The sequence below is a fragment of the Telopea speciosissima genome, chromosome 1 (assembly GCF_018873765.1).
Source record: "Telopea speciosissima isolate NSW1024214 ecotype Mountain lineage chromosome 1, Tspe_v1, whole genome shotgun sequence".
In the NCBI taxonomy this organism is placed as follows: domain Eukaryota; kingdom Viridiplantae; phylum Streptophyta; class Magnoliopsida; order Proteales; family Proteaceae; genus Telopea; species Telopea speciosissima.
Genome location: NC_057916.1, coordinates 23,904,659 through 23,928,432, shown reverse-complemented (window position 1 = coordinate 23,928,432; position 23,774 = coordinate 23,904,659). Strand labels below are relative to the sequence as shown.

The window sequence follows — 23,774 nt, the reverse complement described above, 5'->3', positions numbered from 1 at the left end:
GTTTCACTTCTTTAGACATAAGATGTTAAGCATCTACAAAGACCCCCTTGGCCAGACAATCAGACAGGGATAGAGCCTCTATAAGAGCTTGAGAAACATGGACAAACCTGCAAGATGAAAGATATCATGTCCACTACGTGTCCAGCCACTTGCATAAACACTCCCATCTCCCCAAGTTAAGATGCTAGGAGGTCAAATTGGAAGCTTTATTAGCAACTAAATGTTGAGCGTGAATTAGTGCAAAGATTAGTGAGGTAAGTTTTATCCTTAAGAAGTTGAAGTCTTTATCATACAGAGTATAAAATTTCAATCACAATAGAAATTAGGGAATACAGTGGTATACATGACAACATCCTACTAAAAGCTTGAACTCACATTTCACGATTGCAATCTTACATGTAGTAACACCCAATACTAACTTGGCTAGTACTGGGTCTTTTAGGAAATTTTGAATTTAATTTTCCCCTCCCCACGGGGTCTTTCGGAGAATTACAATTTCTGTTGTCCCGTTTCCTGGGAGCTGCGGGAACCTATTGTTACAACAAATACAGTGGAAGTCAAACTTGCCGATCAATGAACTCATTCCAGAGAACACAGAAGTTTTCATGTGGAAATAATTTAATTGTATATGACCACAGGAGGAACCTTGAACTTGCCCGGAAGGAACGGTATTACCTGCGGTCTCTCAACCAAGTCATGGTAAAAGGCGTACTCTGCCTCGTAATCATGCAAATGAAGTTCGGCCTTCTGATTGGTATGATAATGGTGCGTCGCCTGTGCTGACTTTCCAAACCCAAAGATACTAACTCTATCACAGGTTCCCAACGCTAGCATGATAGCTTGCATACCAGAAGAATAATGAAACTGGTTAGCATCATGGACAAGTGCCCATTCGTCCAGAGACTTCCCCGTTACCTCTACAAAACTTTTTGCAGAGTAATACTTCACAATCCGAGCACACAAGATATCGAAGCGGGCATCTGTAACTAGCAAAGGAGCCTTGTGAGAAGAATTGCAGATTGTGTAATCGATCAAATGCACAGCCTGGCAAATGTACATCACCATCGGGACCTTTTCCCCATAGGGATGGCAGAAGCAGCCTTCTCTACGTGCACATCGATGCAGGATATGACTGTTCACAAAGGAGATATTGGTTTTGGATCCTACATTGCGTTGGAACCCCTCAGTCCTGGCATTGTTCAGTCGGATCACAATATCGTGGCTGTCGATCTGCTCTCCATACTCAGCCTTGAGCAAAATCCCACTGTTACCCACAACTGCACAAGAAGCATACCGGCCGTTGGAGTCGGGCAGTCCATAGTGCCGATCAATAGGATGTTTGACAAGGTCGATCAAATCCAACATGATATCTGGTTGGAACCATTTATTCCGTGACCAATCGCGGAGGGACTTTCGAAACTCCAACCAAATTCTGTAGTACTTCGGAGAGCGGAGCTGGAATGATAGTCTGCCAGTAGAAGATCTCGTCCGAGGGTTAAGGAAATTGGAATGCTGCCAAGATGAGAAAGAACGGTACCGCCCCGAGCTGCCAAAGTTCCCTTCGAGCAAATGTTCGATTTCTTTCTTATCGTTTGCCTCATTTACATCAATTGCCGCAAATTGAAGCAGCGTTGAATTCAATCCCAGCACTGATGGTTCCAGCGAGACATTATTATCCTGCTGAAGGTAACTGAAGCTCCGGCGAACCACAGTTCTGGAGCTCAGGGTGGAGACAATCACAATAAGAAGCAGTAAACTGAAGAGCGGGCGAAAAGGCCTTTTCATCGTAGTAGTAGTAGTGGAGATGTCGGCAGAGCGCTCGAAGATCGCCGCTAAATTTGGTGAGAGAAACCAAAAGATCTAAAGCAGACGCCTAGGGAAGGAAACTTCCCCATATTCAGCAGAAACTCTCATCAGAACCGGAAGAGGAACTCCAACAAGCCAAAATAAACCACCCGAAGCTCCCCAAACTACATAACAGAGACCAACAAGCAAATCTGCGACACACTGATTGAAAGATGAACCACAGATCTTAAAGTGGAAACCTCAGCCATTTCTTCAGAACTCGCGCCGAACTGCTCGAATGAGAAATCGAGAGAAGAGATCACTCGAAACGAAGCCTCTTAATAACGATAACTCCTACGCAGAAGAAAGGGAAAAAAAATTAAAAAGTAAGAGAAATGCCATAGCTCCTTCCAGGAAATTTACAGACACATGAAGAATCAAACTTCAGATGAAGTAAACAAATTTAAAATAAGAGTATCTCAGAATACGAGGGAAGAAGTAAACCAGATCTCTCAAATAAAGCAGTGAAGTCAGTAAAAGTGTCGACTTACAAGAGATTCCGAGCCGCCATTGGAGCATATTCTGAGCTTCAAAACCACAAAGAGCGAAATCCCTAAAAACCCGCAGAGAAATGAGAGCTTCCATTATGGAGTATCAAGTAGAACCGGTAGAGCCAAAAGGAGTCGACGAGGAAAAGCAGATAAAATCATAAAATAAAATTGAAAAAAAAAAAAAAAGGATAAAACCACACATATCGCAATCGATCTTTTTAGTTGGTCCGCCACTTTTCGCCGTTGGAATGGCAACAGTTCATGAGTCTGCCTCGTAAGTGGACAATAGTCAGTGGAGACGCCCACGCCAATTGCGTGCGCAGCAGACCAAGTACCGTGAAGGGGATTTCTTGGCCGGTTTGGTTACTTAATTTAGTTCTAAACCTTTAATTAAGGGTTATCTTGTTGTAATCTGTCTTCTTTTGAATGTCCCTTTCTCTTACTTTTATAAGTTACTTAAAGATGGATTAAAAAAGGTTATTAAGATAATTTGATAGTGATTTTTTAGTATTATGTCATTGTTGTTAATGACTGTCGTTATTACGTAATCTGGTCGAATGCATATGTGGAAATTGGAACGCCAAGATTTATCCATCATTAAAACAAAAATATGATATAATAAAAATGCAAAAATAATAATAATATTATTATGACAAGATTTTTCCTTTTAATTAAGCAAGTGTTTGGTTGAAACCTTTACTTTATGTGTATGTTAAATGATGTTTTGTTGGTTGACTAAAAGAACTCTGGTTAGATTATCATCACCCACGAATCAGAAATTGAATATTAATAAATAAAGTGTTGTTCAAATAAAGTAATGAAGATTATTGAGAATGATAAAATTTATTTAATGACTAAGGCCGATGCATACCAATAGACACTTTCATTAAGACCATAAACGCCCCCAAAGGTGCAGCAGGGCCTGGGTGTATGTGAATTGACTTCCAAGATATAATAGCCTAAATCCTAATGACTTTTGATTGTAGTGGTACACTCCCTTATTACAAACCCCTTTGAGTTCCACATATTTATGCTTATACTCATAAAACAAAATGGGAAAAGTTTTCATATACGATCATGTAAACCGTGTATGTGAGAGGGTGGGAGTTTCAAGGCATTAATTAATGGGTGGGGATTTATGATTTTTCCAACTCTTTGTAAGAGACCCATGAAAACTTTCCCCAAACAAAAATCCACAAAAATGGTAGTGTAAAACTTGGGGTGGGGTGTCAATTCTAGGGCCGACCCAGCTTAAACCTGACACTCAGGGGATCTCGGTATGAGGTCCTAACCCAATGGTGCCTGACCAGACCGACTAATTCCAGATCCAATCTAATCCAACCCTTTAACTTGTAAACTTTCCCTCCCCTGCATTCACACCATTAAACACCAAAGAGGATGTTGACGACGGTAATGATGATGATGGGGAGAACTCCACTACAACACTCATCATCCACGGGTTCGTTGAGCTTGAGCTTTTCCATGTGAAACACTTGCATTTCCTACATGCCCTTCTCATATTGATCATTCCTAATTTCTTATAGTTAGATTGATGGAGAATGACCAAGTGTTTGGTTGAAATCTTTACATATGTGGAATGTCAAGATTTATCCAGCACTAAAAGAAAATATAACATATTACCCTATAATAAAAAGGATTGAGTTTCCCTCCTCCCACGGTAAATGTGATCTCATTCATAGAGGGGTGGGAGAGGGCGGGAATGAGTATTGGGAAGGTATTTTGGAACATATGAATATCCTAGGTAGGGTTTGTGAACCCTAGGATAGTGAGTGAACCGTCCTTTATGGGCGGAGGAATACGTTGTCCTAATAAAAATGCTAAAAAAAAAAAAAGTAAAGTTATGACTAGATTTTCCCTTTTAATTAAGTGTTTGGTTAAAATCTTTACATTTGTATGTTAAATGAAGCTTCGTTGGCTGACTTGAAAATCTCTTTTTCTGGTTAGATTCTCCTCACCAACAATGAAGACAATTTTTCGCATCTAAAATGAGTAATAAATGGATATGAATATCTACCAGAAAAGAAAAAAATGGCTGTGGATGAGAGACTCAGGGATTGAACAATAAACAAATTGTTGTTCAAATACAGTAACGAAGACTATTGAAAGTAATAAAACTTATATATTAAAGGAAAGTGCTTTGCTCCAAAACATATCAAACCGAATTGACTAAGGTTGAGGTGTACCAATGGGCGCTTTCTTTAAGACCATAAACGCCCCCAAAGGTGCAGTTAAGTGTATGCCAATTGACCTTGAACATATAATAGCCTAATGACTTCTGACATTAGTTGATGAGCACTCCCTTACTACAAACTCTTTTGAGTTCCACAAGTTTGTGCTCAAACTCATAAAACGTAAATCCATAAAAATGATGTAAAACTGAAAGTAACGAAGGTGAAATGTATGAGAGTAATCAAGATAAAAGAGAGAGAGAGAGAGAGAGAGAGTGTGTGTGTTCACTTTTGAACGCCACTCACAAGCCTAGGGACAACCTCTATTTATAGAGGAAAAAACCCCCTTGAAGGTGTGGTAACTTTCAGAAAACATTACTGTTACCGACACCAGTTCACACTCAACTGTCGTCGGTGACCATCCAATGTCAGCTACCTCCCTACCGATATTAGTCAGAGAAGCCTACATGTCGGACAGAGAACAAGCCATGTCGATACATATATATATATATCAAAGCCTCGTCCTACTACAATTCAGCTTGGTGTGCGCGTGTGTCTGCAAAGCAACCTTAAACCAACCAGAACATGAAGGAAGAGAGATACCTCTCTTGAAGGAACCCTATCCTTGGATTCCCATTCATTCTTACTAACCACTTGACATCCTCTCCCACTTACAATGATGAACTAAACTTCTCATATAAAGGAACCTCTCTCAAAAGCAAGACCAAAACCACAAACAAGTGGATGGAAAAACACAAAAACCAAAAAATTCTAAAACACCAAAGGTATTTTGGAACTCTTTTTAATAACACATTTTCCAACACCAAACAATCATAGTTTTATTGAAGTAAAATATTCTTTTAGCAGAGAATATCACTGCTAAGCTGTGTAGTCATGCGCCAAGTGTGGGTTCAATGTGAATGTGCACAAAAGCATCAAAAGATGTGGGATTTTTTCATTTCAAACGATGGGATGGTCATTTCGCATAATCTTGTGTTTGGGCACTGGCTGCACACACCCTGCCATGAATCTTTTTCCCATTCTTTTATTTCTCTCCTTGCCTTCTTAGTACAGTTGGAAACAGATAGCTCTGAAACCCAAGCTCAACCCAACTAATCCATTTCTGTGTTTTAGCCAATCAGGCCAAGCCAAGCTCAGTTGTATTCATTTTTTTTTTTTTTGGTAAGAAGCTCAATTGTGTTCATATTTGTTGCTTGATGCTTACTTAACATGATATTTAATTTTGGACCAAGTTTCCCTTCACCCATGGTGAAAGAGGCCATGGGCATCAGTAACGTCAATGACCACATAGGAGCAAGGATGTAAATCGGTAGCCAAAAATCTGTATTTGATCCGTGTTCAAATCCGTTTAGGGGTTTTCGAACCGAAATTTTGGTTTTCGAAAAATATCCTATTCCGTCAAAAAGTTAATCAGATCGGATTTAGATATTTCCATTTCGAACTAGATAATATCCAGTTAATATACTTTGTAAAATGTGATAAGTTTGATATTTTTGTAAAACATATGATATATTACTATATTACTCTTATTATAAACACTTTTATAAGGATATTTTGGTAATATGCCTAATCTTAAATTGGAAATTGGAGTCAGAAATTTGTAATCGATATAGATCAGATTCGTTTACTAATCGGATAATTTATAGGATCGGATAATATCCGAATATCTGATAAACTCTCAAATTCGAGTATGATATTAGTTTTTAAAATTCCGTCAAATATCGGATACAGAAATATCATTTGGTAGGATTCGAATTCGGATAAAAATAAATCCGGACCGAATCCGAACCGTTTACATCCCTACATAGAAGGATAGTGATAACCTAACTAATCGAATAAAATATGGGAAAGAAATCGCCATGTGGGCATGTGTCAATACTCTTAGTTTTGGTCCTCTTTTGGTTTCTCTTAACCTTTTTTTATTTTGGTTTCTCTTAACAGTCTTTTATCGGGTTTTCACATACCCAAAAGGGAAAAAAATTTATGGGATAAAGTTCTCTGCACTGGCCCGTAGGGTATGCCCAAAAATATGGAGGGTGGGCGAAATGACTGACCCGCCCCTGAATGCCCAAAATTCCACCCCTGTCCTGCTTAGATCAAAGTGAGTCAGGTGATATGGCCGTTTCTCCCTGTCTGAGTGTCTGATCGACCTTTTTTGGATTGGTCAAAGAATCTCTCCAACAAATATTGAAAAAAAAAAAACCATGATTATGGTACTCCCTTTCCCTCCGCCTCCCCACCATGGTTTTAGGGATCGGTAGAATTGCCTGATCCGCATTGATAATGGTGGTCCATAGGGGTGTAAATGAATAGTCAAAATCCGTCTCCGTATCCGTATTCATATTCGTTTAGCACTATTCGAATCCATTCGAAAGCTAAACGGATGCGGATACGGGTAGGCTATAGCTATCCGAAAAGCTATATTTACATGTAAACGGATAAAATATTCGATCCGTATCCGAGTCCGTATCCATTTAGCACTATCCGAATCCGTCCGATAGCTAATCGGATGCGGATGCGGATGTAGCACTATCCAAGCCGAATCCGATCCGTTTATAGCCCTAGTGGTCCCCAATCTTGATCCAAAAGCGATCCCATATCATTGGATCAGTACAGACCAAGTGTAATAAGATTTTTAAAAAAACGCCTATTTTTTAAATGAAACCCAAGGGTAAATTTGTTTGATACGAGGTGATCCAAATTTGTATCAGTTGAGACTGATCCCGTATCTAATATCAATTCCTAAAACAATGCTCCTCACCACAGATCTTTATCCCTTGCAATTCCCTGCCAGTATTGTTCCTGTGGTTCCCTAACAGGGGGCGCAATGACCATTCCACCCCTGATCAAATACTCTGTCCGAGTGGGATCCACCCCCCTCTTATTAGAGGCACTAGGGAAACTGTACCAATCAGGAAATCGCAGGAGATATTTTTCCCCTCACCATTGCAAACCTAACTCTCTCCCTCTCGCCCTCTTTGGCACCTCCTCTCTCTACAACTGTAAACCCCCACCCCTACTTTCCCTCACCCTCCCCACCCTTGCATCGCTCTCCCTCCCCCTTCACTGCAACTCCCACCATCCATGCTGCGGCAAAGCCCACCAATAACCCCATTGTCGGAGACAAGCCATCCAATTAGATTATTGCGACGGTGATCCCCAAGACCACCACCCGTTGTAAATGGAGCGGTGATAATCAATGCCGACCTTGAATTGGTTCTCCACACGGACCACACCATCGTATCCTTCCCTTCATCATCTCTGTCAGAGAAGCCAAAAGTTTTGAGGAACGCCTCTGAGAGTTTGCAATGGGAAGGCCTATATTCAGGGCTTGCGTCACTAGTCTAGAGGTTATGTTGCCCATGTAGAGACCATAGAGAGTCACCCATTGGAATATTTTTTTATTTATTTATTAAAAACTTGTATAATAAGAGGAAGGGGGGACTTAGGGGATGGGGTTAGGCCGTAATGTGGTTTGAACTCATAACCTCTTATTTGAGGAGTTGATCTTTTGCCAACTGAGCTGATCCCTTAGGGTTCACCCAATAGAACCTTAATTTCACGGAGCACAACGAACAAGGAAACTTCTTCCATACCATGATGAGACTTTTTTTATTCAGCTCCGATTACTCCTCCCCTCCCGCTCCTTTGGCCCCTTCTACTCTAAATTTCTATCCCCCTTGGTTCTTCCAAGCTGCAGGTTTTATATTAATTGTTGGTTTGATCACACCACGTGGCCATCATACTTAACACGTCGCAAGCATACCCGATATGGAATCGGGTTGGATTGGCCAATTCCCAGTTTGACTTGATTCCTCGGCCGATTCGTTGCACTGTTCTAGAGTTGGGTAAGAGTCGATATCTGGGTCAACGGATTCTAATACTAATCAGCCGACACACTCACACACTCGATGCTTGGAGCCTTCAAAATTTAATGACAACCCAACCTAAAGCTGAAAAGCCATTGCCTTTGCTCTTCCCTGTCTCACTCGCATCGCCCCTAATGCTAACAAATGTATTATGTATTTGGTGAAAGTTTTCCTTCACCCTCCATCCATGGGTTCTAACACTGACACTCTTTGTTCAAATTTTAAAATAGTGACCTACCATGCAATCTTGTAATTATCTCTTTTTCTACTTGTGAAAAGTCATATCAACCACCATAACTTATATAGATAATGAGATTCTCTTTTTTTTTTCTTAAAGGGTTTTTTTCAAATGCCCCCATGAAAATGGCCAAACTTACAGTTGCCCACTTGAATTTTCACTCATTCCATGTGAGCCCCTGTTTTCCAAACTAAGTACCAATATAGTCCCTCCCGTTAGACAGAGACGTTATGTTATAACGGATCCCAGTTTTTTAACATTGATGGACCATTCTGTCCCTTGATAGGATAGAATGACAAAAATGTCATTATTTAAAAATAAAAAAATAAAAGCCCTGCAACTCACCTTCCCCAAATCGATTTGAGGAAGATGAGTTGCAGGTATCTTTCAACCCATTTGCAATCATCCCTTGAAACCATAAGCCATTCAACGATCCATTTACTGGTACCAATTTTTTATGTGTTGTGGCTTCCAGTTCCGGTGCATGAAAAATAACAGAATGGACACAGTCACAGCTGTGACCGTAAGTGAGGTTTTTGCCTCCCCATAGCTGACAAGTATGAATTCGATGTGAAATCCTGTGGGTGATTTTAACTCGACTTGGGAAATGGGAACACAGTGTGCATCATGCTGTATTTTGATTGACTCCTGTTCGAAATTCTGATTCGATAAGCTGGTCAATTCAAAATGAAGTCGATGGATAGAAATGGGAGAGGGTCAATCCAAATCCAATTTCATTCTTTTAAACCCTAGTGTTATCTTGTAAACCAAAGCCATGCAATCTCGTATGACAAATGAACAAGTATTTCTGATGTCTTGTACACCACTTAACATTGGTTTATGTTTGCCTTCATCTACGATAAATCGAGAATCTCTGCAGCTCCAAAGTCGACAAGCCACCAAACAAGCGGATGTTTACCACTTTGGGTTCACCTCATGGATATATACAAATCATAATCGGACAAAAAAATAAGTAGATTCAAATCGAATTCGCTATGCCCGATCCCAATTCCTGCTGTTTCGGAGCATATGATCCAATCTGGGTTTCAAAGGTTCTATCAGAATCTGAATGATTTCAGATCTTCGTGATGGGGAGGTTTAAAACCCTAGATTTCTCCTGAGCCGCCTCCGGAGTCTGGAAGAGGCATCAATGCTGGGCACATATGGTTTCAAGGGATGATTGCAAATGGGTTCAGTCCAAGGAGTTTGCAGGGATGATTGCAAATGGGTTGAAGGATACCTGCAACTCATCTTCCCCAATCGATTTGGGGAAGATGAGTTGCAGGTTTTTTGTTTTTTCTCTTTCAAGTAAGGGCATTTTTGTCATTCTACCCTATCAAGGGGCAGAATGATCAAACAATGTTAAAAAACTGGGGTCTGTTATAGCATAACGTCTCTGACTAACAGGAGGGACTATAATAGTACTTAGTTTGAAAAGCAGGGGTGCACATGGAATTATTGAAAATTTAGGGGGTTAACTATAAGTTTGACTATTTTCAAGGGGGCATTTGAAAAGAACTCTTTCTTAAAAAATAATAAGGTTCTCCTCAAAATGGGTGAAGGAAAAGAGTGCTTCTTAGGTTCTCATACGAGAACCATTCTTGTAAGGGCCTGAATTGCTCAAATAGAATTCATGAGTGGGACCCTGGCTTGAGCTGCACAGATGTAATCCAAGGGAGGTGGGTTCCACTCATGGATTCCATCTATGCAACTCAGGCCCTTACGAGAATGGTTTTCATGCAAAAACTGAGCCAGACTCGAAGGAAAACTCTGTATTTGTCATTTTAATACTCTAGATAGATCTGAACGTAAAGAATGTATCCCTCAACAAAAACAAAAAAAAAAAAGAGAAAGGTAGAGAGATGGTAGCTGCATGGAGAGTGTCCACATACAAACTCTAGAATACCCACTTGCTCTTCTACTTGTTGGTTTTGAAAAGTATTGAATAATAAAAAATAAATAATTAGAGCCCACATGAACACGCAAGTTTCCTTATGAAATTGATTCATTGAATTAGAGAGCTGAATAAGTACCCAAACATAATTTTTTTTTGAGAGTTGAATCTACTGTATATTTATTGGAACAAAGATTTTAATAGCTAGGTGTAATAAGTTTATTCGAAATATATGGTATACTAACAATCTAGAATAAAATCGTTATAGAATAACACGTTGTTGAAGGGGTCATTAGGAATAGATAAGAATAAACCATATTATTTTAATCATGGGAAAAAGAATGCAGCCTGGTTGCCTAGATTTTGTGTTCAAACACAGGAGTGTGTCCTATGAAATTAAAAATCCCATTCATATTGATGCATCTCTGTGCTTCTCATTGGCCCCGTGCTTCTACAGGGGCTACACGACCAGTCACCTAGCAATGATCTCTTACTTTTTAATCATTTTAGTATTATGGGAAAAGAAATGTGACATTTGCCAGGATCAGGATTGTCTCCAGGGAGGCATGCGCCCAAGGTGTTGCCAGGGGGCATCTAGCGGCTGAGATATGCTGCACACATCTTGGCGCATGCTTAGGGATGTGTGCGGCATAGCTCAACAGTTGGCAGCACCCTGCTCGTGTTAGGCTCCCTGGAGACGAGCTAAATTCCATTTGTCAATGTGTTTATTCTTACACACGCCTTCTCACATCTCACCCATGGATCCTACATTCCCTCTCCTCATTAAAACTCACTTATATTGAACAATTTCAATTTCCCACCTATTCATGGGTGGGTACACTCAGTACCTATCGTATCAATCACTCTCTTAAGAAGGAAAAGAAAAGGAAACGAATGATACCCGTATCCTCATGGAAAGGTGAAAATTTCGAAGGACAATAGTGGTTATTTCACGTGGACCTATGAAAAAAAATAATCTCGATACCAGATGTAGGGGTGTCAATTTTGGATCGGAACCGGTAACCGGACCGAAACCATCCCGCTAGGAACTGAAACCGACCCACCCAATATCTTATTGGTCCGGATCTAGTCTTAGTGATAGGTTATTGGTTCGGATCTGGTCTGATTCCTAGAACCGTTGGACCCGGAAGAAATGCATACACTTGAACTTGTCTCGCACCATTTTTTCTGTTTAACATGTTAAAAGATGATCTTTGCTATTTTACCATACAGTTAAAGTGACTTTTATTATACAATTGTTGTCCAATTGCTATAAGAACATGACCAAAGACTACGCATGACACTTGGCCCCTCAAATTCTAGTATTCTACTCCTCTCATATCTATTGCACATAAAGGGCACACACCTGTAGTTAATGAATTGCTTTTGAAAGATTCTAGCTTGCTTGAGATTTCTAGTTTCAATGGAAAAAAATGCTTTACATTTGGCTACTTAACAAGGGCATGCTTGGACCCGATTAGGAATCAGAACCGGAGCACCCATTAGTTAATGCTCCTGGATCTCAGATTTAGAACCAATGAGCTTATTGGTCCGGATCTGGTTTTGACACATTAGAGCTGAAATCGCTAAAGAACCGAACCAATAGCCCAGAACCGGACCAGTTGACACCTCTAACCAGTTGGAGATTCGTACGTGAGAGAATTATAATTTCTTTTCCCCCTTTTTCTGGGAGCTGTGGGAACTATTGTGACAACAACAAATAAAAAGGATTGCCTAGCAATGAAACCATTCCAAGAGAACCCAAAAGTTTTCTAATTAGAAAAAATTTAATTAATTGTATATGACCACAGGAGGAACTTTCAATTTGCCTGAAAGGAACGGTATTACCTGCGGGTTCTCAACCAAGTCATGATAAAAGGCGTATTCTGCTTCGTAATCATGTAAATGAAGTTCGGTCTTCTGATTTGTATGATAATGGTGCTTCGCTTGTGTTGACTTTCCAAACCCAAAGATACTAACTCTGTCACAAGTTCCCAACGCTAACATGATAGCTTGCATACCAGAAGAATAATGGAACTGTTCAGCATCATGAACAATTGCCCATTCGTCCAGAGACTTCCCTGTCTCCTCTACAAAACGTTTTGCAGAGTAATACTTCACAATCCGAGCACACAAGATATCGAATCGGGAATCTGTAATTAACAGAGGAGCCTTGTGAGAAGAATTGCAGATTACATAATCGATAAAATGCTTAGGTTGGCAAATGTACATAACCATTGGGACCTTTCCCCCATAGGGATGGCAGAAGCAGCCTCCTCTTGCTGCACATTGATGAAGGATATTACTGTTCACAAAGGAAATATTGGTTTTGGATCCAACATTTCGTTGAAACCCTTCTGTTCTGGCATTGTTTAATCGGATCACAATATCGTGGTTGTCGATCAGTTCTCCAAACTCTGTCTTAAGCAAAATCCCACTGTTCCCCACAACTGCACAAGAAGGATATCTGCCGTTGGAGTTGGGCAGTCCATAGTGCCGATCGATAGGATGTTTGACAAGGTCGATCAAATCACACAGGATTTCTGGTTGAAACCATTTTTTCTGTGACCAATTGCGGAGGGATTTTTGGAACTCAAACAAAATTCTGTAGGAATCCGGAGAGCGAAGGCTAGTAAGGTGATTGGAATGCTGCGACGATGAGAAAAAAGGGTATCGCCCCAAGCTGCCAAAGTTCCCTTCGAGCAACTGTTTGATATCTTTCTTATCTCTTGCCTCATTAAAATCAATTGCTGCAAATTGAAGCAGCGTTGAATTCGATTCCTTCAATGATGATTCCGGCGAAATGTAATTATCCAGCTGAAGATAACTGAAGCTCAGACGGATCACAGTTCTGGAGCTCAGGGTGAAGAGAATCGCAATAGGAAGTAGTAGACTGAAGAGTGTGCGAAAAGGCCTTCTCGGCGTAGTAATAGTAGTAGTGGAGATCATATCGATCAGCAGAAACTCTCATCAGAACCAGAAGAGGAGCTTCAAGAAGCCAAAATATATAAACCAGTCGATCGAAGCTCCCCAAACTACATAACAAAGACCAACGAGCAAATCTGCAACACAGTGACTCTAAGAATGAGAAAACAAGAGAAGAGATCACTCAAAACGAAAAATTTTCACAAGAATCTTCGAAAACTCCTAAAGCATCAAAAGGAGAAATCCCTAAAAATCGGAGAGCTCCATTATTGAAGTTCTTATATAACCGGTAGAGCTAAAAGCGATCGTCATCGTTGATGTGTCGATGAGCAAAGGCGGATAAAATAAAGATAAATTAAAAAAAATATCGCAATCGATCTTATGTTGGTCTGCCATGTTTCGCCATTGGAGTTGCAGTTCATGGCTGCCTCGCAATTGGTCAATTTCTTTATGTTTTAATAACTAACTTACGTTATAGAATATAGTTAGTGGAGACGCGCACACGTCAAATGCGTGTTTTTTTTTTTTTTTTGTTTATAATATAATTACACGTCAACTGCGTGCCCAGGTAGACCCTGGCCAGTTTTGTTAGTCAATTTAGTTCTAAACCTTTACTTAAAGGTGTCTCTTGTTGTAACCTTCGTCTTTTTTTGATTGTCTTATTATATTATCTTCATCCAAGGTGAAAGAAGAATTCCTTGACCAAGGGCATTATTTAATTATCAGAATTGATCCTACACCTCACGGATGATGTGAGATCAATTCTAATGGTTAAATGTCATTGGAAAGAATCCGGACTCATCGTCAATGGTTGTGGAGATACTAGTTTTGATTTCGACAATTGATGGTGAGAATTGAGTGAGTGATGATTGAGCCAAGAATTCAATCAAGGGATCAGTTCACCCACGGTGAAGGAAATCTTCCTTCCACTATAGATAATGTTCTTTGTCCTTAAACGTAAAGCTAACGCCTCCATGTGTCTATCTCTTTCCTCTCCAATCCTAGAGGAGGTGAGAGAGACCTAGGGAGCGGTAGCATGCACTATGCTCCTAGATACAACACTTAATCCCTTAAACTATTATATCATTCTTAAACATAGTTGAAAAACTAGATTTTGACTTTTGACTTTTGACTTTAGAGAGGCTGACGTGGAAAGGGCTTTCCCCATAACCCAAGCCGCCACCACTCCAAACCTCCTCAAGGCGTTCACCACTGGAGGTTGTGTTGCCATGCAGAGAATAGAAAATCACTCAGTGGAATCTCCATTTTGATCACGGAGCAAGCAAGACTTCATCTTCTTTGGCTCCAGCTCCCTTCCTCCTTCGGCTTTCCCTCCCGCCTTGGGTCTTCTATAGTGTAGATGTTTTTTAATGGTTGGTGATCACGCCACGTGGCAATGATGTACCAGTTGGAATCGGGTTGGACTGGAAGATTCCCAGTCCAAGCCGATCCATTGCATCATTCTAGAGTCAGCATTGGAACCTTCACAATTTGATGACTTATGTTTTTTTATCCCAAAAAAAAAATAAAAAAAATACTCACTTATGTTTTAATGTTGGGAAGCAGTTTTTTGTACGAGAGTGTGGCCTACGCCAGCACTCCCACATGTCTATCTCTCTCCACCTTAAAACAAGGGGGTAGATGTATCTTTTCACAGAGAAAGGAAAGAGATAGACTCATGGGAGTGCTGGCATAAGCCACAGTCCTGGACAGAGATCTTTTTCCCTTTAATGTTTTATCCATTTGACAAAAGTTTTCGGTTGGAACCTAAAATAGCTACCCACCAGGTCATCTTATAATTACATCATCTCTTATTGTAGAAGTTATAAATATACTTTATGACTCCCATCCAACCACCATAACTCGTGGACTAAGACTAAGAGAGGCCGGAGAGGTGTGAACCAATAGAATGTATCCCTAAAAAATGGGGGAAGAGTTTTCAGATTGGGAACACGGTCATTGTGCTAGCATGGGAACCAATGGGATGACATAGGGAAGCATCAACAGGGAGAGATTTCTATCTTTCATGTGGGCGGGGTGGTCATTTTATCCCGTCCTATGTCTAAGCGCAGGAGTCACACCCTTGGACAGTCCCAAAAAAAAAAACAAAAAAGAGAAAGATTGTAGTAGTATGGAAAGGGTCCACATACAAACTCTAAAACCCATGGGGTTTGAAAAGTATGAATAATAAAAATAATTTTTTAAAGTCCACACGCACACGCACACACACACGCACACGCGAGTTTCCTTATGGGAAACCTCGAGTAATGCTACATCTCTTTCATGAATCATGATATTGATTCATTGAATTTGACTTACCAAAAAACAATTCATTGAATTTGTGAGCTGAATAGGTAACCCAATTTTTTTTGAGAGTTGAATCTACAATAGAAGGTATTTATTGAGGTTAGAAGCTATGGGGTTTTTATCTTGTCCGGTTTTCTGATTGGTACAGTTGTCTAGTTCCTCTCATAGGGAAGCGAAAATGATGATTTAATCTCACTCGGGCATTGTGTTCAGGCATGGAGTTAAGTCGTCATTTCTGACCTCCTATGAGAAGAACTGGACAACTGTTCCAGATAGCAAACCGTAAAGGATAATGATCCATGGGGTCCATGGTTGGGATTTGAGAGGGGATGTGCTTCCTTTTCCCTGATATTATATACATTGGGTGACGATACCTTTCGCTTCCCAGGAGATAAAAGAATCTTACGAATTAGGTAAAGTCACCTTCCCTAGATATCTTTTTTATTTTTTTGGTGGTAAGTACCTTCCCTAGACATCTATTATTTTCTTTTTGTTAGATATGTCTATCAATCTATATTAAATTAACAACTAACAACAACGTCGTGACACCTTAAACCTATTATTCTGATTTTTTTTATTAGAATAATTTCTTCATATAGATAAATTGTCAATCACACATTACATTTCTTACTAAAAATTATATAATAATTACAATCATGAAAGCTTAATTTATCACAATTTCATGTTGATGACATTAGTTAATGCAGAATATACAAAAACGTGAACTGCTCTACTAGTATTTTTGGTGCTACAAGTAAGTAATAAAATCATATTTGTGTGGATTTGAAATGGAGAAGAAACACATTCCCTGGGGACCATAGGTTCAGCAATGATGAGAGAAAGAAAGATTTCTTCCCCTCAACTTCCTTTGTGACAATAATAATTCATCTTTTAAATTGTTTTATAATTTCAAAGATAATATATTTTTTTGGTTTTAGGTTGTGCGGATACTCCAAGGCTCATCTTAAGATGTTTCCTTCCTTGGTTGTGTATTGAATCCTGCCACGAGATGCATGCATGTCAAAAGCTTAGCTATCAACCTCCAACATGTTAACCAAGATGGTGAGGTGAGCAATAAATTTTTTTATAAATAATAAAAAGAAAAAGGAAAAATGATCTCTATATTATAAGTATCATGTACCAAAATTGTTTTGAGATATTGTTATTGGAACAATCAGTCAACTTTATAGATTCAAAATTCGAATTAGATTCAGCAGATTTTGATTAATGTTGATCCCCCCCCCCCTTTCATTCTTCTTCTACTAACACTTATTTTAGAAAAAAACTTGAATTGATGCAGCCTATAGGGCAGGAGGGGTCCTGAACTCGAGATCGGTCAACATACCCCAAGCAACACTATGACTAGTGGTCCCAACCATTAATCCAAGACTGATGGGATCTGGCTCCTCTCCAGCGCACATCGTGTGGCTGGGGGCCTTCGATCCACACCATCGCAAGCATCCCGGTGCAATGGCGTGTCGATCGAGGCCTCTCCAGCCAGACGATGTGCGCTGGACATCGTCCTACGCAGGAGAGGAGCTCAAATGCCCTTTCATTCAATTAGTAAAATATCAAAAAATCAACGAAACTTAAATTTTTGGTATTAGATCTATAAGAATTTTAACTAAAAACCTCCCTAGTTCCCCCTCCCCCTAAAAAATAAAATTAAAAAATTAAAAAAAAAACAATTCATAGCTTCTTCTTCTTGAATATATATTCTAAGTTTTTAATTGATTCCCAACTGATTTCGATCCGCGAATCATAATCAATGGAAGTTGATCTTGCATATGACTGAGTCTGTATTTTAAAACCATGGTCAACTTTTAGATCGCTGACTTTGCATGGGCAGTGCTACTGCTAGGGAAACCACCCTTCATTTCTAAACCGTCTTCTACCACCATAACTTAAAATAAAGCAAAAATCTTTTTCTTTTTTTTTTTTTTTAAGGAAAAAATTTCCCACGATGCTAGAGACCCTAGAATACTACTTCTTTTTTTTTTTTTCTTTTCTCATATGACGATTTTTATTATTGTCTCACTTCTACTATGATCATGTGGATCCTATATGGATGATTCCGTTATCGATATTGCTATTACTGTGGCGTATAGATTCATAATTTTTTTTTTATCACGTAAAATTTTTTTTTAAATGGAAGGCAACAACCTTTTAGATCACTGAAATTGTCAAGTGGTAGTCAACAATGAAGCGTGGACATAAACTGCCTCTTTAAGGTTTGTTCATCACCGCTCTTCAGGCGTTTGCACTTTTGTATTCAGGCTTCTCCAAGCCCATTGGGCCTGGGCCTTTAAGAATACATGTTCATGATAATTAATCATGTTAATCCGTTGGAACAAATCCAGTCCGCAATGGGCTCACGTCCAGCATTATATGTATAGACAAAAACAAATGACATCTTGTTGGGAAAATTGCGTGTACACCTCTTGTACTTAGGGTTAAATATAAATCGATCCAAGGTTTCAAAACGTGAACGAGTGCATAAATCTGAACAATCTTTTTATGCGTTCATATCAACTGGAGACGTGTTCGAGTTATTTGGATTTCTATTACATTGTCAAGTAGGAGTAGGAGTTTATATTTTTATAGTTAGTTAGTTTCTAGTACGTAAGTCTACTAAGTGGTTAAAATTTATTGGGAGTTATCCCATGTGGTGTTATTAAATAGTGCTTCTTTGACCGCCATTCCATGGTCCTAAAAGTCAGTTAACCTTTTGAGATTGATGTGTTGTTTGTGTAATTACACTTTCACACAAAAAAAAAAAAAAAAACTGTGCTTTAAGCTACATTGAAATTTGATGTAGGTCGCAGGGTAGCTTTGAGTTAAACTTGATTTGGCAAATTAAATACTAACAAGGTTGATTGTTAGAGAATGGTTAATTTGAAGCATTCATATGGTTAAGTACTAAGAAGTTATACTATTACAAGTTGGAAACAACAAATAAATCTAAATTTGAAAGATCACAAGACAATGTTTATCTAAGTAAAATCTAAACTCTTAATAATGTAATTGATTTAAAATACAGGATCTGAAACTTACAAGCTCTAATTCTTTTTCAACTTCATCACCTTAAGAAAATTCTAACCCTTAATACATTTTTTCTTTTTAAAAAAAATTTCTCTTAGAAGATTTGAGAGTTTCACAGAGACAAAAGGAATTACGAAGCCAAACTTCCAGATTTGGGTCAGATATATTGACCATGATATATCACATTTAAACTAGCATGGAATTAATATTGGGATAGTTATTTCCACTTCTGTTTTCACTGCTTCTAGACCTTAGATTCTATTTTATTGCATGAAACAGTTTTCCTGCACTCAAAGTGAAGGGTTCACCAATAAATGTATGAGTAGAAATAGTCTTCATTTATGGAAGCAAGTTCTAAATCTTTAAGAACACTCTCCACCAGTAGAATCTAGGAGACAATTGGCTAGGGTCCCAAGGTTCCTGTAATGGAGAGGAGTTGGTACTTTAAGATATTTTTCCATTCTTCCAGCCACCTGCAAGTTGATGCACAATATTAAAAAACACCGCAAAACCTATTGAAGGAGGTGACGGGTTGAATATTTATCACCTGCAGTTCCCCTGCCTGGTATGGTTCCTAGTGCCTCTAATAAAAGGGGGGTGGATCCCATCTGGGCAGTGTGTTCGGTCAGGGGGTGGAATGGTCATTTCAACCCCCCTATGAGAGTAACCGCACAACCATACTGGTCAGCGAACCTCAGGGGATAAAGGTCCGGACAGGTTAGGGATTAAAGATGAATGGTTGCACCAAATTTTGGTAATATTCAGTCGTACTGTGGGTTGGTTTTAATTCTTGATGGGCTTAAGCCCATTATGTCATTTAATAAGTGCTTTTGGGCCTTTTTCTGTTGGGTTTTGAAACTAGCCCAGGCCAAGTTAATCCAACCTAGACCAACTTGGTCCAGGATAGCCCAGACAGCCCAGCCTAGCCCAACCCACTATTTTATTAAAATCTGTTTTTAGCCCTGAACCCAACCTATGGTTGGTCCATTTTAACCCTAGGTACTGGACCTTGCCAAGGGGGCCCATTCATTTTATTTTTTAGGTTTATGTTCGAACACTAAAGTGTTTAATGTTGGGTTTTTATCCTAGATTTTTATTAGTGGGCCAGCAAGTGTGGACTTGCTGTCTTGGGCCCACAATGACCTTTAATTGGGGATTTTGTGTCAGACTTGATTGTCCATGATGTGTTGGGGGTCTATAGAAATTGTTTCTTGGTCCAAACACATTATGCATTACTGTAAAATAATAAATGATTTAATTAATACCATGGTTATGGGATACTCAATTCAATTTGACAGTTTATCCAATAAACGTCAAACTAACTTGAGCAAATAGAAATAAATATTAACAACATAAAAATCCCACTAAAAAAAATGCAGAGACCACGCTTTTGAAGTGTGCACCATAGCTCCTCCACGAACAATTATCACATAATTGAAAACTAATTTAAATATTATATCCTAATTTAGAAAAAAAAAAAAAAAAAAAAAAAAAACCTTGGAGAAATCAACCCGTCAATTGAGTTGCCAAAGGAGAGTACATAATATTAAAAAGAAAGGGAAAAGAGGGGATACAGAGAGAGAGAGAGAGAGAGAGAGAGAGAGGGGAAAACATACTTTTTCATGACTTGAGTTCATTGAAGAGATGGATCACATTCATCTCTTATGTGATATGTAATAGGCACAACAACGGAAATGTCACTATGACAGTGGGGCAACTTTTCACAATATGTGATTCACTTTAAGTTGATGGGTATGCACGTGACTTGAGTGTGTGTCAATAGACAAGAATGCACATGATACCTAAGGGACTAAAAATATCGGAAGTCTTACCCTTCATTAAAGAAAGAGATAGATAATGTAGTCCTTCCGACAATCTAAGTTGTGTTATGGATTGATTCCGATTCACAATTGAAGCTATAATGTGAACTGTGCAGTATCATTAAATGTTATCACACATGTTATACCTAAGAGATCCTTACTGTTGCAATTGCACTTTGTGCATTTTGGTGTACCAATGGTTGACGTCTACATTGGCTATATATCGTTATGTTGTATACATAATGTACATTTACAAATGATGGAGATCATTAACATGGGATCCACTTGGCTAGCACTTATTGTTGTACTTATGGATAATTAATATTATTATTAGATTTTTTTTTTGACAGAAAATATTATTATTAGATAAATAATACTAAATTGAGAAGATGAGTTAGACTCACTTGGAGCAATACCCTACTTGATCATACCACTTGACTAGCACACTAAGCATGGGACGGTAAGGAGCGATCATGTTCTATTTATAGGCAGCTAGTGGGAGAGGAGGAACATTACACTACCAATTTTAGGTTTTGGAGTCTGCCACGATTTTGGCAAACATTCTCTCCTCCTCTCCGTTCTTCTTTCCCTTCTCGATTTGTCTTTTATGATCGAGAGTTAGGGTTTGTGAAACCCTAATTGACAAAGAACATCTTCGTTGCATCGATCTCTCTCCTATCTGTGAAGAGTAGCCAGTTAAAATGTTGCATCCTTCAATGATCCTGCACTTGTGGGTTTTGAAGTAATCTTAAACCTCTCTTTCTATGTTGTGTCTGCCTTAATGGCTACGAGGAACGATCAATGGTGGAAAATTTTCATTCGACATTGCCCGACGCCTAGACGATGAACAATGAAACTGTTGATAGAATTGAAGATGTATCTCAATGCTATGTAAGTTTGCAAACAAAATCGTAGATTTGATCTGTTAAACAGATTCAACATGTTGGGAACAGAAAAGACCAGCAAAAGCCTTCCAGCCTCTTTCTACTTCACGAAGTATTCTTCTCTTCTTGAAATCTTATAAACAAAATGCATACTCGACAAGCCTGGGAAGTAGGATGGAAACTGGGCATTAACCAATCTTGTATTGAATTCATTCATCATGGTGGCTAGTGCTTCGTCCTCAATGTTGGAGCTGAATTACAAGTCAAAAGTAACGTGTAAGTCTAAGGAATTTTGTGTCTAAGTGTTGACCTTTCTACGGATTCACTACATGGTAGTCACACTTCGAACATTTTATTCTAGTGGGAGGGAGCATTCTAAGAACTTTTATCCTCTCAAGTGCGGTACACTGTCCAGTGCACTTTTAAAGTGCATCGAAAAATGCATCTCACTTGTGTATTAATTTTTTATCCTCCTAAGTGCAGTGATCACTATTGAACGCACTTTAAAGGTGCACTGGACAGTGCACCGCATTTGAGAGTAGGGGTGTCAAATGGTTGGGTCGGGCTGGTTTCGGTGTGGAAATAGTTGAATTCGAAATTGAACCTATCAAGTTTTTTCGGTTTTGGTTTGTGATAACAGGTGTGAGACGGTTTGGATCGATTTTTAAACCAATCCGAAATTGTTACCAGTCCGATTTTAGACCGAAATTTATATGCCATATGGGTCAGGGCCCAGGAGGCCTTATTAAATTGGCTAGGTTCAATACTTCCATTTTACGTTTTTGCCTTTTCAAATGGACTGGGCTTCATTTTTTTATTTTTTCAGCCAAAAAAAAAAGGGTTGGGCTCCATTTTTTTTATATCCAAAATCCAAACAACTAAACAAATTTGAAAGGGTGCAATACTGCAATAGTGTAGGGGTGTCAATCGATTTCTACCAGGTCGGGTTCCAGTTACAGTTCGGTTCGATTCGGTCATGATGGTCAGCCCTATTGGGGAACCGTCAGTGTAAACCGAACCACCCCTAAACCGAGGGGTCTACAATTCTTGAATCCGACACCTACCCATTAAGGGATCAGCTCGGTTCGGTTCGACCCTTAACGGGTCGGGATGGATCGGGTTGGTCTATTTGATTAATGTTTTGACACCCTGACTTGAGACGATGAAAATCCACAGTCGAAGGGGAGAAGACTAGGATTAGAAATCTTGAATTATCAAGAGTGATTAGTTATTTTGGACACAAGCAGCTTGAAGAGAACAAATCATTGTCAAATGAAATGTTTGATGAAATGCTTAAAAGAGATGTGATCATTTTAAAAATCAGAGAATGCATTTTAGCCAACATATGTCCAAACGGTGTTCTTATTCTTTGTCAAGATTGTACATTACAATTTGAGAATGGGAATGCATATCAAACACAGCTTAAGACTTCTAGAATATAAAAGAGGTTATGGGTACTTATAAAAAAATTTTATAAATAGGGCAAATTTCATAGACACCCCCTATAACTATTTGAAATGGCAAATACACCTTAAATTTTATCAAAATATCAACCTTCCCCCTGACGTTAAGCAAGATTACCTCTAAAGATAAAATGTCGATTTTACCCTCTCAGTAATTTAAATAAAAATTTCCCTTAATGATGAATTAATGATGTTAGAACTTAGTTGAAAAAGACAATTTTGCCCTTGTTTTTATTCCTTATTTCTCTCCTCCTTCTGCTGTTTCTTCCGCCTCCGCCGCCGCCGCCACAACCACCACCACCACCACCCCCTCCAGCCCTGCTTCTCTTGCTCCCCTGCAACCCCGCCAGCACCCTCTCCAGTCTCCCCCGCTGGACCATGCTCTCAGCAATCCAACCCCATAAAAACCCTAACTCTACAAATTAAAACCCCAACCCTATTCTCTACCGTCGATATACAATTCTCGTTGTGAGAACGAGAAAACTACCAAATGCAAAGAAATTTGTTGGTTCAAAGAATGGGTTCACATGTATAGGTTGCTGATTGATATTGAAGAGTGTATTCTGGTTATTTCCACCATTGTTTCCAGTAGTTTGGAACTCGGTGATTGAACCCAGCTGTGAATTCTCACTTAACAGCTGAGAGAGAGAGAGAAATAGTCCACATTCATTAAATGAGTAATCGAAAACGTCCTTGGAAGTACTACTGATGTCGTTTCTTCTCCATTAGCAACGGATGAGTTGATCTGTGTTGTGTTATTGAGATATCGAAAATTCGTCATTCAAT

General features: G+C 39.1%; 2 protein-coding genes across 2 annotated transcripts; both read right to left on the bottom strand.

The window, feature by feature from the left end:
• Positions 1-275: 275 nt before the first annotated feature.
• On the bottom strand, positions 276-2,116 carry LOC122642644 (beta-1,6-galactosyltransferase GALT29A-like). Its single transcript, XM_043836183.1, has one exon. The coding sequence runs from the start codon at positions 1,783-1,785 to the stop codon at positions 619-621; it is 1,167 nt and encodes a 388-aa protein (XP_043692118.1). The 5' UTR covers positions 1,786-2,116; the 3' UTR covers positions 276-618.
• Positions 2,117-12,338: 10,222 nt separating this feature from the next.
• On the bottom strand, positions 12,339-13,496 carry LOC122671512 (beta-1,6-galactosyltransferase GALT29A-like). Its single transcript, XM_043868814.1, has one exon. It carries the CDS (start codon positions 13,494-13,496, stop codon positions 12,339-12,341), a length of 1,158 nt encoding a protein of 385 aa, XP_043724749.1.
• Positions 13,497-23,774: the final 10,278 nt, after the last annotated feature.

What these genes read in the sequence shown, in the direction of transcription:
- LOC122642644 (XM_043836183.1), bottom strand. Translation starts at nt 1,785, where the DNA reads ATGAAAAGGCCTTTTCGCCCGCTCTTCAGTTTACTGCTTCTTATTGTG.
- LOC122671512 (XM_043868814.1), bottom strand. Translation starts at nt 13,496, where the DNA reads ATGATCTCCACTACTACTATTACTACGCCGAGAAGGCCTTTTCGCACA.